At 37.5% G+C, this 16,530-nt stretch overlaps 1 protein-coding gene across 13 annotated transcripts in view; it reads right to left on the bottom strand.

The window, feature by feature from the left end:
• The window catches only part of LOC126919936 (longitudinals lacking protein-like), a 91,618-nt gene that overhangs the window by 72,931 nt on the left and 2,157 nt on the right, over nt 1-16,530 (bottom strand). For 12 of the 13 annotated variants that reach the window (XM_050729677.1, XM_050729675.1, XM_050729686.1 and 9 more), the window contains 5 exons: nt 15,672-15,870; nt 14,476-14,855; nt 14,160-14,403; nt 13,680-13,857; nt 7,363-7,503 (listed from right to left, as the gene is read on the bottom strand). In XM_050729677.1, the coding sequence (XP_050585634.1) occupies nt 7,363-7,503; nt 13,680-13,857; nt 14,160-14,403; nt 14,476-14,855; nt 15,672-15,845 (1,117 nt within the window). In that variant the 5' untranslated portion in view covers nt 15,846-15,870. Of the gene's footprint in view, nt 1-7,362; nt 7,504-13,679; nt 13,858-14,159; nt 14,404-14,475; nt 14,856-15,671; nt 15,871-16,530 lie in introns of those variants that run through there. The other variant, XM_050729674.1, reaches the window with a different exon arrangement.

Here is a 16,530-nt window from a genome sequence, read left to right as displayed (position 1 = left end):
TTCCGCGAAGTATTGCTCATTATAAAATGCAATGAAGCAATACCGTCAATTTTGTCGAAATTTTAAGAACCGAAGCATTTTCGTAGCAAAAGGCCAAACGAAAACACATTTCATGAAGCCGACCAATGCACAAGAAGAGTACATTGGTTTTTCTTTCCTCTTCTTTCGTAGCATTAACACTATCAGAATTTGAACGAGCGTTTACCGTCTCGATCGAGAAATCGCTCGATCGTGACCAAAAAAACTTCTCGTATCTCGCTGCTTCGATCTTCCTTTTAATTTATTTATTCTCTTCGCAAAATGGCCTAAACACTTGGAAGGTAAAACGATAGCAACAACGTACATCGTAAAATCAGATGGCATAGTACAACGAAATTCGAATGCCATAAAATATAACATCATAAAAAGTATTAACAATTGTATACAAATAAATGTTCCCATACGCAGTATAGATATATGATAATAGTACATATATCGAGTGGAAAACATTGTGTAATAGATGTATGTTTAAATGTTACGTATACATGTAGGTATGTGTGAATGTACGTATGCATGTACATGCATACGTACACGCGCATGTACCTGCTACGTATTTATATGTATATATAAACTCACATCTGTATATACATATAACGCACGCAAGTAAATACACGATATACGTTCGTATCATGTACATACACAACATACATGCGCACATGTAAAATATGCATTTTAAATCAGGTTAATTAAATACTTGATGTTTATATGCGTTACGAACAAAGAAGCAAGTTATGTACACATGGGTTAGTTTAAAAAAAAAATCAAAATGTAATGGAACGTGTGCAAGCGCGTACGCCTCGTACTATAGTATACCTCGCATATTATCGTAGAAATGCAAGAAAGGAAGACATACGTTCGCAAAATGAGCACCACCACCGTTTATACGTGTGTGTATATATACATAACTACCCACGAGAAAAATACGTTGATCTGCAGGCAAATCACAAGATTTTTCACGCAACGAGTACGCATCGCGCTCGCTCACCTCCGTAAAGTTAAAGAGTCGTAATTACACTACCGAAGGAAGCGTAGCATGCAAGACGAATTACGCAAAAAATGGCACAACGCAATGGATTGAGAACTATCGAGTGTACGCATACACGGATGGATAAAGAAAAAGTACGTTGAGTCACACATCGTATTATATGTATTGTACGTATACCTGTGTATGCATGCATGTTTCATGTATGCTACGTGTATACATATACACATGTATACCCACGCAGCATACAAATGCATACAGCAAACACATACAAATACGCACACACTATCGATACGCGTGGAAAAGATTGGACACGCGTGAAACGCGCGTTCACACGACACGTGACTTCAACGCTGCATGTGTATCACATGCTTTTATGCGAATACGTGCGCAGCGCGTATCACGCGTGCCACGGCTACCAAAAGAACACGTGCTTTTTTTGTTTTGATTTTTAGATCGTTGATGTTACGCTGACCTACAGATTTGAATATGCGGAAAGGACACACGTATATCGTGTTCCAAGAGAAGGAAAAACATATCCCATCGCCGTATTCATGAGACGTTCATCTTCGTCACGAGAACGAGTAACTTTATATTCGATAACCTTTCAAACATACACCGTGCGCTTCTAATGCGAGGATCGTGCAACCGGAGAACACGTCCGCCAATCAACGACGCACTGCCAACCGGTGCGCTCATTGTGCCGTTAAAAATACGATGTAGAAGCAACCGCGTGTATAATAACGCGACAAAAAAAAAAAAACACGACAGTAATAGTAAAAACTGAGTGAGATGTACGTATCGGGTCCTTCATCGGGTTCATGCAAGTGAAAAAAAAGAAAAATAATGTTGAGATACTTCGATATTGCTAATTACGTACTCATTTCTCCCGACGTATCCGGTTAACCGCAAAATTAAAGAAATTTTAATGCACACGCGCACAACGATTGGCTTTACGTCGTAATGAAGAAATGTACACAAGAGAAACGCATCCAATTTGACTTCATCTCGTGTGCATCATTATTACGCGCGGTGGATACACGAATACGCATCAATCCCTTCTTTCGTCCGATTGTTTTTCCTTACACATTATACTACCACGTATCTCCGTGGACTTTTTTTTTATCTTACGGTCAACAAAAAAAACACGTAAACAACTACAAATGGGTATTTTCTTTTCCTTTAGGATACGAGGGTTTGATTTCGGTTTCGACAGCAGAGGTAAACACGCGATATCTCTTGTCCGAAAAAAAAGCCTCGATAGCTTTCGTACGTTTCCGTTCTATATTACAAAATAAAGCAAAGTAGAAACGAAGCGAATGTCATTTGGCCAGTCAACATTGCGTGTTTACCTTTACCCTCTCTACCAAAATATATATATATATATTTGTTTCCACAACATTTACAGAAAAGATACTCTACGCACTGCAAATAACGTGGCGCAACGCCGGCTCTACTTTTCGCTTTACCTACGCACGCGTTAACGTGGAGAATGAAATATATCGTTGGAGCCAAGATAGCAGCTTGAAACAATCAAACTGTAATAGCTCGTTTCGTATTTCCCCCAAAATACCGGGAGTCCAAGTACACAAAGGTACGTGTTGCGACAGATGGTTGAACCGACCATCTAGGCCAAATTAAATATAATGGCGTGCTATTTGGTTAGGGTAGACTCGAACGCAATATCGGGTGCAAAAAACACGTTCCATGCTATGCGGAATTTACATCAATATATATTTATATATAATTATCATGAATAACATAACATATCTGTTTGCGCCGTTTGCATCTGCTCCCAAGAACCTTCCATCCACCAAGATCATTATCCCTATTATCCACTCACTCACTTACTCATTCTATTCACTCATACCTACTCTTAGCTTTTATCCTTGCTCTTCCCTATAAATATATATCCCTACAAATATATATTGTGCTAAACTACTGTTAAAATTTGTTGAAAATAGTAGATCCCTCATGCACAAAATACTATCTTTAAAAGGAAATAATTTTATTAAAAAAAAAAATAGATGGAAGGTTTGCGAAGAGAATATTATTAAAGAGAACTAGAAGAATTTTATACATTCTGACGACCGAAAGCCTTCACATTTTTGTGATAAAATCTTCCAAAAAAAAAAAAAACGAGGTCGTCTTACCTTGAGTACTTCCTACGTTCCAATTCAGAGTTCAATTTATTACAATGACTTTTTATATCTTATAACTGCAAAAAATTTCTATTCGTGTATGACCAGTGTTGTTTCAAGAATATGTTAAATATGATGAATCTTATAAGTCACCGGCAATCTTTAAGGCAACAGCTACTGTGTTAACTAATATTTCGTTTAAACCTCTTATATGATATTATTCATACTTCTCTAGATAAGGGAAATATTGAACGGCGCAAACAGAAATCGTAAAACAGCATGAGTCAATCATGGAACGTGTTAAAACACAGTAGAAAATGTGAAACTTATATTCAACTAAAAGCTCCTTCAAAATTTTAATACGATTCGACGCGAACAATCGATTCAAGGTAACAAGTCTCTGACGACAAAACCAACGACCTTCCCCATCAATGCGAGTACTTCTCAAATCTTTTTTCGCGAATTAACTTTCTGTACGTGAGAACATATAAAAAATGTGCGAGTCGTATTCCATTTGACAAACAATCCTGTCATGTCATAAGAACGATTGATTTCAAACTAATAGAAAACGAATACCAAGTTTTTTCGAAATCAAGAACTAGCATTGACAGAGAGGCCGCTCCTCTCTCTCCGAAGTTACCTTGTTTCCCGCGTAGGATCACCTTTCTAGGCGACCATTTACGTTTCTCACCTAACGCCTCCTTCGAAGATAATAAAAAAAAAAAAAGAAAAAAGCGGCAAGAGGAAATCCTTACCGTGTTCGCGTGAAAAATGTTGCCCTTTCTATTCTTTTTCTGCTACGTATATCGAAATTTGTTACCACTAATCGAAATCCTCAATGATCTCTCCAAAAATATCTCTCCTTTTTCGTTTCATTCTGCTCTAAAAAAAGTTTCTATCATACTGAAACTACGGTTCGTATCCCGAAAAATTTGTTCAACAAGGAATGGCGAAAGAAGTTTTCGCACCAAAGAGTCTGCCAGTTTAATTTTCTCATTTCTCAATGTCATCATACTATGCGCGCTCATTGCATATATACGAAGCAGCTTTGCGCTGCATCTGCCAGCAGCAGCTGCATAGTTACTACAGCAGATGCATCAGCCGGAGGAAATAACAGCTGCACGTATCTTTTTCTTTTCCTTTCCCCCTTTTTCTACTCTCCTTTTTTTCCTTCTGTTCCTTTCTCTTTCCTACTCCCGTATACATATTCGAAAATTATCTAACGAGTTGTGCTTTGTCGATCTCAAACAATAGAAGTTATCGTCACATGTTTGCAATTCGTATAGCTTCTAATAAATCTAAATCTTCTAATAAATCGGGATTGTATAAATTCTTAACATCGCGACTATATACTCCTGTAGATTTATTGAGTTCCAAAGTAACCTATCATCGTGAGAATCTGAGTACAACATATTTTACTTGCACGAAGCTACGGCAACTTCTGATAATAAACGTTATACCGCGCAGACAATCGACCTAACCTACTTCGACCATTCTAAGAATCAATTCTATTGCCTGTTCTATTATTACAATGTTATGCCGTATTATACAGAAACAATACGAACTTGCAATTGATACTTTCAGAAAATACGTACATTTATCCTAAACCTTGTTAAATAATTTATATCAAATTACTCAAATTCTATACACGAAAATATGGTGTACACTTTTGACATATCTTATTATGTACTGATTTTTAAAAAAAAAAGTGCACCAAACACACATATATACATATTGGGCGCCGTTCATAAGAAATCAAAGGCCTACTCCACAAGCTCTCACGTATACTCTGACCGCAACACAAGCTTGGACAGTCGTGAAAGGCTCGTATTCCAACCTATGTAATTCCAACCATTATGATGAATATATGAAACTGCACATACGATACGCATTCGCGAATAAGTGCAGTACTAAAAATTCCCCAAGTTATAACAATATGAAATTCAAATTAATCCTTTCACTTGGGACATTAATTATGATCAATTTACACGAGATTGTGTTTAAATTGATCTTTACTAGAAGAACCTCGCCAAGTTATCTATATATATGGAACATAGTTTTTCTGAATATATTGTAAAAGAGAAAAAAAGCGTTATGTTATACGTAATAATGATTAACATCAAGCCAATACTTTGAAGTTCCTGCATCGTTATCGCCCTACCCCACTCGGTTTCGATATGACCAGTTCAGCAGCCATTTCGACCAGTACATATGTTCTAATGTTTTAAGATGAATTGTCGCGATATAATAAATCCTTCTTTAATTAGACAATTTGATTAGCTACAAAAATTTAGTTATTGCGCTCAAAATTTATAATTTCATCATCTTACATCAACTGAGATATAATAGAATTGTTATACTATGCGCACTTCGTTTCAAATGAATGAAATTACAAGTCAATTTTTGATCCTAGAACACCATCCACAAGTTACGAAAAATTTGGTATTGTCCCTTCGTATGATAGGATTTAGAACGCTCGATTGGGCAAAGTGTATAGTACTCATTACTTATAACATGTAGTCTTGCGTTTTCCGCATACTTTATGGAATCTGCATGATATCTTTAGTGAAATCTTTTGGTCTCTGAACTTCGAATTTTTTTAAAGACTATGCTGCTTCAAATTCATGGAAACCACTTGTGGTCGATCCGCAGACACAACACGTTTCTTAGTACGCAATATGGAAGGTTGATTGACGTCTAACTTGATTGCGTTATACAAATATTCACGTGTCTGAACTAAAGATGCAACGATATGAAAAGAACTGATCTAATCGAACAATGAAATCGTTAAGACCACATAGTTATATAATGGCCATCTTAAAATAAATACGATCAAGTGTAGAAATAATACTTTTATGCGAAGTGCAAAGGATACATTTATATTCTCATACTTAACCGGTATGAAAAGGTACACCAAATTTAAGACTTTGAAGAGATACTTTGGAGAGACTGCCTATCCGCATCGAATTCCGCGCGTAATTCTATACGATTTTCAATAGGTAGATGCTTAAAAACGAGAACACGCCTAACTTCTGAATATAAATATCACTTTTATTACTTTCTGAACTAGGGCACGCAAACACCTTTATTACACGCGGATCTTTTACCTATTGTTATTTCACACATACGCGCGCGCGCGCACACACACATACACGCGCACACACGTACCCTTTTCCTAACCTATTCCTTTGATAGTATTATTTTCTCGTATAAAATATACGTAACCACGATAATTTACTAACGAGAAAGTAAGGCACAGTACCGATCATACTAGAGAGGGTATATATACATACATACCTGTATGTATATACATAGCAACTACTTGTTCGTTACGCGCGCGTTATGAAAGAAGCGAGGAGTTTCGTATTTCCTTTGGTCGGTGGTTGCGGAGGAGAGTTCCTCCGTACGTTCCAAGTTTTCCTCGCAGAGGAGAGAGAGGTCGTGCAATATCGCGTTGCGAGGCCAACGATAAAGACTAGCCGCAGAATAAAATGAGAGGAACAGGGAAAAGATGTAACGGAAACTGTTATAAACATGAATGTGTGCCAGTATATCTTGCACCACCGACCAAAAACCATAAGATAGTTCGAAACGACAGAAGATGCAATAGAAGTAAAACGATGGTGGCGAATCCTATGTTAACCTCGTAACGTGGTATCGCGATAAAAATAAAAAAGGTTGAAAAAGATACAAGGAACTTTGAAATTAACAAGGAGCTACATGCCCTGTATAGGAAATGAAAAAGCTCTTTCAGAGACCGTGCTACTCTTGAACGGACCCCGGCTGCTAGGTTGAACCACGTTATTCGACAGTGAAAAAAAAATGTAAGTCCTGTCATACCTGCGCAATAGGCACTTTTTGCAATTGAACGCCTAACATAACTCGTATTATTCTTGTTTATTCTACAGAAAACTCTATCCAAATCCAAAATATGTTTTTATACAATTATACGAAGCCATTTTCGATTCATGGCTTATCCAATAATGAACGAAACTGTACAAGCAAATTACAAATAATTTGTAAATATATTAACAAAATATCCATTTACTCATTTGTTCCTACACGAGCTCGATTATATTCGACAGATACAAAGGTTTTAGTTTTCCATCAATATCAACACGTAAGAGAAAGTTGCGTCAAACGCGAGTGCCTATTGTTACAGCGGGCAGGATCTAAAAAAAATGATATGGGTGAGCCTACCTTGAGAGTCGCGATGGGCCTGCGCGGCCTCTTGAGCTGCTAGAAAGACTTCATCTGTCGTTCCGGGAGCTCCTGCCACTGAGCCCACAACTCCTCCCGCGTTACTTCGGTCACCGGTAACGTGCCACGCACCTATACCTGCTAACGAAACAAAACAACCGTACTCATAAAATTTTTTCCTCATGATGTCAATATTACACACCAAATACTTTCTATATATGAAACAAGAGATGAAATGAAGTATGGAGAAAGAAAGGATAACTATATAATCGCTATGGATTGTGCGTTATCACATCGAAAAATCAACAAAATACTAGGAACAAAGGATAACTTTATTATTCTTAGCTTCTTCTCATATTCAAACAAGAACATTGAAAATACTTCTGGAATTATCCGAAGTAGTGAAATACAGGGTATCGGTGATATCAGAAATCTCATACATCATATCCTCTTATAGAATAAGTACACTCGGCAGTGTCACATATAGTGTAAAGTAGCACAACAAACCCCTAACATCTCAGTTTCCCTCTATTGTTGCGAGAATGATGTTGCGCAAATAACATTTTACATTTTTATTAACACGTTGGTCGCCACATCACCCATATCTGGGTGACGCTCTTCTTGTTCGGGTTAATTAAATATAGGATATTATATATAAGATATACAACATAAAAATATTAAAAGCACATTATACCATATTCTTCATTAATTTGTATTCTGAATAAAATATTATATTATGCTATGTCGCATGATATTCGTTAAAACATTCCAAACACATTTGGGGTGATTTTGAACACTTCGAACAATATGTTGTAGTTTTTTTTACGTTTTTCCTCGCTTCTTGGCGTCCCACAGTTTGCCTCTTCTTCTCGTAACATAGGGCGCACATCCTTCTTATAGGCTTGCCCTGCTGATTCTTACGAATCTCCAAATGGTGGAACACCTTCCTCGTTTTCTTCCGATGGTTGTCGGGCACAGTATTTTCTGAGGACACATCGGACCATTCGGAAACGAGAATTTCCCGAAATTTTCTTATCTGTATTTTTTTGTTTGTAGCTGTTTGGTACACAATATGAGCATTTACTATAGTTGTTCCTAAGAGTAAATTTAGTGCTAATTTCCGGTACCACTCGATGCTTTCCCGTATCGTAGTGGCATATAAGACCATATCAGGTCACTTCTGTCGATACCAATTTTTTCATTATTGTATGCTATTCTCCTCACTTTCAAATATATTTTCACGCTGTCTACTGAACATTTTGAGGACGACAAAATCACTGATGTGCGTCTCACAAGAAGTATGCTTCTCGACAAAATGAAAAATCTGGAATATCTGCCATGAGATCCCTCGGAATGAATACTCTAGCCGGAAAGTTTATCGCTTTCTCCATTTCGGAATTAAATCTTTTCTTTGCAATGGATCGAAGGCGATAAGGAATGGATTCCTGTTTACGTTCTGCATACTGACGGTCGGATTTGGGTCCCGCGGGAAACTTAACCAAATTACGCTGGACGACCAACGTGTTAAACTCCTTGCGATCGTTGTGCGCACACACACACACGTGCATACATACATACGAGAATGTACGACGAATTCTTGATATATCTCAAATACTTCTTCCATAATTAAACGACTACGATAACACTTAAGACAAAGTAATACTGATCGTTTTCAAGCTACTTCACAGTCTGGCATTTTGTACACTCCTTATCGTACTTCAGTTCTCACAGTAATGGTGATTAATATAAATTTTAATGACTACTCTATAACAAAGATAACACGACTACAAAATGTAATGAACAATTAACGAGATTTCAATATACTGCTTAGATATTATCGGTACCCTTGATATCCTCACAACGAAGCTCAGCTTTTGAAAATTGTTTAAATGTACCGATAAAGAAAAGGAATTACGTCTAAACGTGCATACATATGTCATTCTAATATGCATAATATACAACAATAATGAAAGAACTAAGCATGTGATTCTTTCAGTACATGACGATATTTTTAAGAAGGCAGTAATCGAAAATCCAGAGTCAAATAAATGAAATTCAAAGCCCATATTTTCTTACGTAAGTATCTCACAAAATTGATTAAATAACAAAGAGACAACAATTTGAAAAAACTAAACATTTTTTCTCACGCGACATAAAATATCACGTACATTTGTGTTACTTTGAAAAAACCTCCGATATGTGTAAGGACATTTTCTAACAATAATTCTGTCTGCCTCTCTCTTGCTCTCTCTGATAATTCCAAGAAATTGCAAGAACACACGCATAAGTACCATCAATGAAAAACATAAGAAAATAAAAAATGACTTATGGTGGAGTATTAGAATAAAAATGAACAGTCTTTATAGAAAAAGGAAAGATATACCGTAAAAATTGGATAAGTGCTCAAAAATCTGAATACAAGCCGCACACTTATTTAGTCAAGTTATTAATCAGAATGATAAATACGATTCAAGATTTTGCCAAACGAAGAAAAGAACAATGCGAATGAAAGGAGACATCGATGAGACAATACTAATGCGACGATTGAATTTCATTTTTCAATTTTGTTCAGTGAAACTTTCACCATTGTAATTCTGAAGTTCCCCTGATTAAAAGAATAACAAATACATTAAATAGGTAAATGTAAATTAAAGTATCGTACTTGATCTTATTTTAACACGTTGACGCCGGCGTGCACCATCGGTGGGTCGCACGTTTGTCCCGTGGGGCGGCGTGCATCGCGACGGGTCACACATGTATTTCACAAAATAGATAGCACAAAATAGGTTTATATTATTTTATCTCAACATTATAGGCAGACATACAATAGGAAAAACATAATTCAATATTATAAACTTAATAGTTATTTCCTTTTTTCATGCAATTTTTTAAAACACGTTAGACAGAGTGCCGGCTGGCCCTTACAAAGATCGCAATATGTTGTTACTTTTTTGGCTTTTTTCGCGGCATATTCTCTACCTTTTACTTTAGAAATGCGTTTATAACATTGTTTACACCTCCGTCTCGTTTTGCTCGCGGGCCCTTGATACGACTGCAGAAAATGTAACTGTTTTTTGGGCAGAACTTCATTTTCACTTGGCATTTCTTCTCTGTTGAGATTCATTGTACCTAAAAGGTGATCAATAATTTCTTCGCGAAATTTTAAGACTTCAATACTTTTAGTACCCCATTTTCACACCACGCATTTACGAGGCAAATCCCGCATATTAATTCTATTACAATTTTTTTATACTATTTTACGGTTCTGCTCAAACAACTATAATAGGATGACATCTAATCGGATATATCAACCCCCTTTTTAGCATCATTATAAAAAGAAATGTCCGGCTTTAATTTACTATTTTTCCTCCGAACAATAACACACCTGTGATTTTTTGAAGTAGCTAGCATACATATTGAGCTTTTGTCAGTCCATTTTAAAAATTTAACGTAACCTAACACAATTTTCGTCGTGCATGTTCCTTACGCGCGTCGTTGTTCTCCGACGAACATGCATGACTGTTCTTTTTTCCTGTGCGGAATTGAAAAATTTTTTGATGAACGTTCCTTATAGGAAAATGTTCACAGAATTACGTGCGATGGTCAGAATTCGCGTCAGACCTCTACTTTTTAAGAAAAATTGAAAGGAGTACAAAATTAGGACAAAAACTAGTCTCGTCAGCTTTACTTAACACGTTGACGCCGGCGCGATCCATGGGCGGGTCGCACGTGTCCGTTCCGTGAGGCGGCGTGCCCATCGGCAGGTCACACGTGCCTATCCCGAGGGGCGGCGATGGGTCACACATGCAAAATATGCAGTGACCCGGACGCCGCCCCACAAAGCAGACAGTGAATTCGGGCGCCGCCCCACGTCGAAAACTATGAATATCGGCGTCGGCGTCAACGTGTTAACATTTATAGATATATGCAAATTGATATTATCAAACTATTCTATATGTATATATATTAGTGGAAGTCCACGGAATTCATTGAACCCAACAGGAATCGTATAGCTTTTGTAATTTTGCAATGAATTGAGGTTGAAGTTGAAAAATTGCGATCGTGTCGAACAGTCTAATGTGACCCTGCGTCGCCCCACGAAGCAAACCGTGCGCATTCAGGCGCCGCCTCACAGAGAAAACCATGAATATCGACGATGGCGTCAACGTGTTAACCCTTAACCTACGACTACGGCCATAGCCCGTAGTACGATGATCGGGCCAAATATAAATATTAGCGGCGGCGCCCACATGAAGTTATAAATATTTGTGGAATATTTGATAAGTAATTACAACCTGATGCAATAATTATGATAGATGCAAGTACCACAAAAAGTTTATTTATACAAAAATCAATAATACAAAATTAATAATCTGCAATGGTGTGATACAATTCGAAACATTCTGGTAGATGTAAGGGAACTTTGCACTTCTTACACTCCCACGTTGTTTCTTTACGTTTTTTATTTTTTTGGCAAACTCTACAAGGTTTTGACGGTCTTAATTTTGATGCTGTTGGGTCAACATGTTTTGGAAAATGAGCCCAATGCTTCGCGTGCAGTCTCTCTGGTATATCACCGGAATATAATTGTCCTCGGTCTCTATAATTTTTAGCACAATTCTCACTGCTCTCACCACGAAATCTTTTTCTTGAAAACATCTTGTGGGGATGCTTCTCTAGAATTTATGAAAATAAATTTCGATGTGCGAATGTGACCAAAAATAACTTGAAACTGATCACGATACGAAGAGATAATAAGAATATATCACGAGCCTTGTCTGTGCTATTTGTGGTGGGGCAAATTACAAACCGCGACCGTCGTACCACGAGCGATGCCCGTAAATTTACGATTGGCCCGATCATCGTACTATACAAGTCGTGCGAGTGGCTCGAAGGCTGCGAGAGCTTGTTTACGTTTTCGGCCCAAAATTCTCGAACGTAAATCGTAGGTTAAGGGGTTAATCAGAATAATGTCAAGAATGCGATAGAAGATTAATTGAAAAGAAATCAAAAATAAAAATGTGTTATCATCGAATTGGTAATTGTCTCACTGACATTTAAAGTAGGATCAGAAGTTACGCCACTCCACTCTACGCCACTCTATCGAGCTTCGCAGTATATCGAAGGGAACCCTCCCCCGAATGGTAGGGATGTGACTAGCGAGCACTTACGTTGTAGTTCGTTTCGGGCACTTATCCAATTTTTAATATAATATATGTGATGTGTATATACGTGTATATATAATCTAAAATAAATATATATATTTATAATCAAACGCGGAAATGAAAATACAAGAAAACAGAGCAGAATAGAATCGAACGGTTCACTGTCGATCAATGGCATATTATTATTCACTGACAAATCTCGATGCTATCGGACATTATATAAACTACACACGTAAAAGCATACACCACACTAAGGCTGTCTAGGCTGGATCAGGTTACTAGGTTGTTGTCTCCATCTCCTCCTGACGACGTTCAACTTTTTCAAATAGAATTGCAGGGTTGAACGATTAATGCCGTACATCTCTGATGCCTGAGTGGTGCTAACTCCCTGCTGTAATATTGCATCCAGGGACATTTTAACCGAGTCTAAACTATACTTTCTGCCCTGTTTTTTTTCCAGCGATTTAAGCAACGCGCCTACGTCAACATCTGTGCGCGGCCGCCTCATATTCGGCCCTTTTTTACATTCGAGGAAATGAGACGCCCAGAGGGCACCGCCATCACCACCCATCAAATTCCCTCTCGACCGAGACCGCGCTCCCGCCCCCCCACCTGCAACGAGGAAACCCAAGCTAGTGTCGGCCGATCATTACACGACCCGTTTAACATTTAACAAACAAAAAACGAAACGTTCGCATAACTGAACTTCAAGTAATTAATGAACGAGTCCCTTCCTCTAATTTAATTTTACATTTTAAATTCATAAACCTATGTTAGTGTGATACATTTACATATATATATATATATAAATCCTATCCTTTTATTAAGCTTATTTCACTCAGATGGAGAGAGCAGCTATGCTTCGATTCAAAGTTTCTTTGAATCGAAGTTTTATTGCTGGACTACATACATGCATAACGTCTGCACAACATGGTATCATTTCTCGCTTAATTTCGTATGGGGAACTCGCCGTGCGTGAAACTATGTAAGTATATATCTGGACAACAAACGAGAATTCGAAACGTATGCGCACAAAATTTGAAATCGACTCGCATATCGCGTAAATTCGTCAAAATACCCTGTATTTCGCTACTACGTTATAACGAAAGAAGAATAAATAAAATATAAAAATAATACGATTGTTCAACTTACCAGGATGCTGGGAGGGGTCGTGGGATGGGCCGGCTCTATTGTTATCTTGTTCCATCTCGTTCAAATCATTCATGTCGTCATCCAGCGTCAGATCTTCGACGCTTTCTTCTGGATCTTCGAGATATTCAGACTTTGGTTCAATGAGATTATCACTTGGTTCGGGTTTTTCTAGCGGCAACTGAGGGAAAAAATCATTTTATAAAAAAACAGTATTTCTCTTTGTATCATTTATCTATTTAAAATGTTGTCAAAATATATAAAACATTATGTGAATTATTACAATCGTGTATCGTACCGTTTCCACTCTATAAGATCAAGTAGATATGACATCAAATAGCAGGATTAAGTACGATATCATTTGGTCTACCAACGCGCGAAAGAAACAGTATCACTACACAACAGCCTCCATTATACGTTGGTTAATAATTAATATACGATCTTATAAAAATAAAATTCAGCGTTGAATTTCATAAGGCTCACCTGTAACATTTCATCGGCAGGTTTCGTCAGCTGCGTCATTAAGGCTGACCTGCCAATGGAATCTGTGGGGTCTGCATGTGATTTTTCATCTGCCACGGGTGCAATTCCAAGCGCAGGAACACCCATTTGTTGAGGCATGTCACTTGAATTCGAAGCTTCGTGGTTTTCTACTGAATTATCATCACCTATACTTTTTCGTCTAAATCTTTTTCTTTTTCTTGATGTGGGACTTTGGGAACCTTCCCTGTAAAAATAACGTGAATAATAATTTTATATTCCCAATGAACGACGAATGAAAAAATTCCAACGTTCTTACCTAGAGGACAAACCCTTCGGTATTTGAGGACTGGCAGAGTCTTCAGGTAAATCCCCCAGGGGACCTTGCGACACACCCTGCCTAGGAACTTTGTTCTTTTCTATCGTAAGACCGGAAGACGAAATTGGAATGTCGGGCTGTGATGTTTGCGGAACGACCTTTTGTTGCCTAGAATCCGTCTTACTACTACCACTTGTTTTACTTTCTGATAGACCTTTAATTTGCAGAGACTCGGCGGCTTTAAGGAGTGCTGCCAATTGGTCTTGGGAGATATTTACTTCTCCCCTGTACATATAGTCCATCATTGCTTTTAATTCTTTAAACTTAACATCTTTGAGTATAAAGACAGGATGCTTGTCATAATGTTCACTGAGGAGCCCCTATAATGGAAATATTTCCATTAAACCTCCGAATTGCCAAAAAATTTTATCAAATACTTTAGACTTAAATATTAATAGATAATAATAATAAAACAAGTGGATGTCACGTTAGCAAATTAACAGTCGAAATTAATGTAGAAAAGTCAAATAATACTAAATAATAGAATTCAATTTCCTAATTCAAAGATGTATTGCTCCTTTATACACCCCTCCTCCCACATCAGGGTAAAATCCCAGGGCAAGTGCCCTGGAAATCAGCCATCTTGCTTTCTCTGTATTGATTACCAGGAGGAACCAGGAGGGGGTTTGGGCTTTCAGTCTCCCTGCCTCTCTGGCTTCTGCCCAGGCCACATTCAACAAGAGCAGCCATCTTGTTTCAATTTGAGGTTCCCCCCTTTTAGCTTGAATTCCAAAATTTCTTACAATTCGAAGTACGATGAATAAATGAAAACGATACATCAATACCAAAAAAAAGTCTAAATTTTAAATAACCAATGTCTTTGATACTCTAGATCTGAATTTCTTTTCTATTTATCAGCAAACTAAATAACAGTTATACTTCGTATATGAGAATCAATACATAAGCTGTTCAATCTCTTAACAGGAAAAAATTCAAGACTACGAAACAATTTTAAATTTCAATTCAACCAAACCTATTAAGCATGTACGAGTATTGGATGTAATACATGTAATTGACATGTAATTGACAAAATACAAACAATAATAATAATTTAAATAATAAAATTAATCGCGTGATGGCAATAATAATGAGATAAAAACGATATTGAAAGTAAAATATTTGCAAGATTCACTCACCTCAAAATAAGGACTGCACGCAGATAGAACTACCTTATGGGCTTTCAGGTATTTCCCCTCTGCTGCCAATGTGCAGTCGACAAGCGTCCCGCTTTCGAGAAGCGTGTCGAAGTTCTGGATCAATGTACTCTGATGATTATTCCATCTAAGGCAGAACTGCTGGTCGTCTTCCATTCTTTCTGGTTTCGTTCCCTCGTTACTGAACAAGGAAGGAAATATTCGAGATAATGATGAACCAAATAAATCCGTTTGTCGTTCAAGATGATCGACCGTGCTTAATGCTATCTAATTATATTGTGTTGAATTAACACGAACATCGAGGCCGATGATTTGGAAATAAAAGACAAGACCAATGATATCTATTACACCGATTGATATGTGTGACCACGATAAAAGCTCCGCGAGGAAGCAGCAAAGCTTCCAAAATGGCCGTACGGTGCAAGCGCGTCGGTCGAATTGGTCTTCTGGCCTTTTCCTTTGTGCGTGTTCTCATAACGGTAATGGGCGATTTGGTGGGGATGATGCAGAAGGACGCGCAAGCACTACGCATGCGCAGCTGCGCCCGACCTGCGCATTTAGCTTGCGCACTAGTTCGAGGCCCCTGGAATTCAGGGACGTCTGCTAGATATTCAGTACCCTAACGATAATATCAAATTTTGAGAAAACTCCACATTAAACCAGTTGTAATGAAAATAACTAATATGATGATCGACATAATAAACTGAATATCAGAAGATACTGTTAAAATAAAACTTGGAAAATAAAAAATGCTATATTATCCCCAATATAAATACATAAATGCCTTAGTATTGGTATCAAAATATTTTGCGAGCGGCGCTGGTTTGTAATTTTTCTATCA

Source organism: Bombus affinis, chromosome 9, assembly GCF_024516045.1.
Source record: "Bombus affinis isolate iyBomAffi1 chromosome 9, iyBomAffi1.2, whole genome shotgun sequence".
Classification (NCBI taxonomy): Eukaryota; Metazoa; Arthropoda; class Insecta; order Hymenoptera; family Apidae; genus Bombus; species Bombus affinis.
Note: the sequence above shows the minus strand (reverse complement) of the source record. Positions and strands in the feature narration are given on the sequence as shown.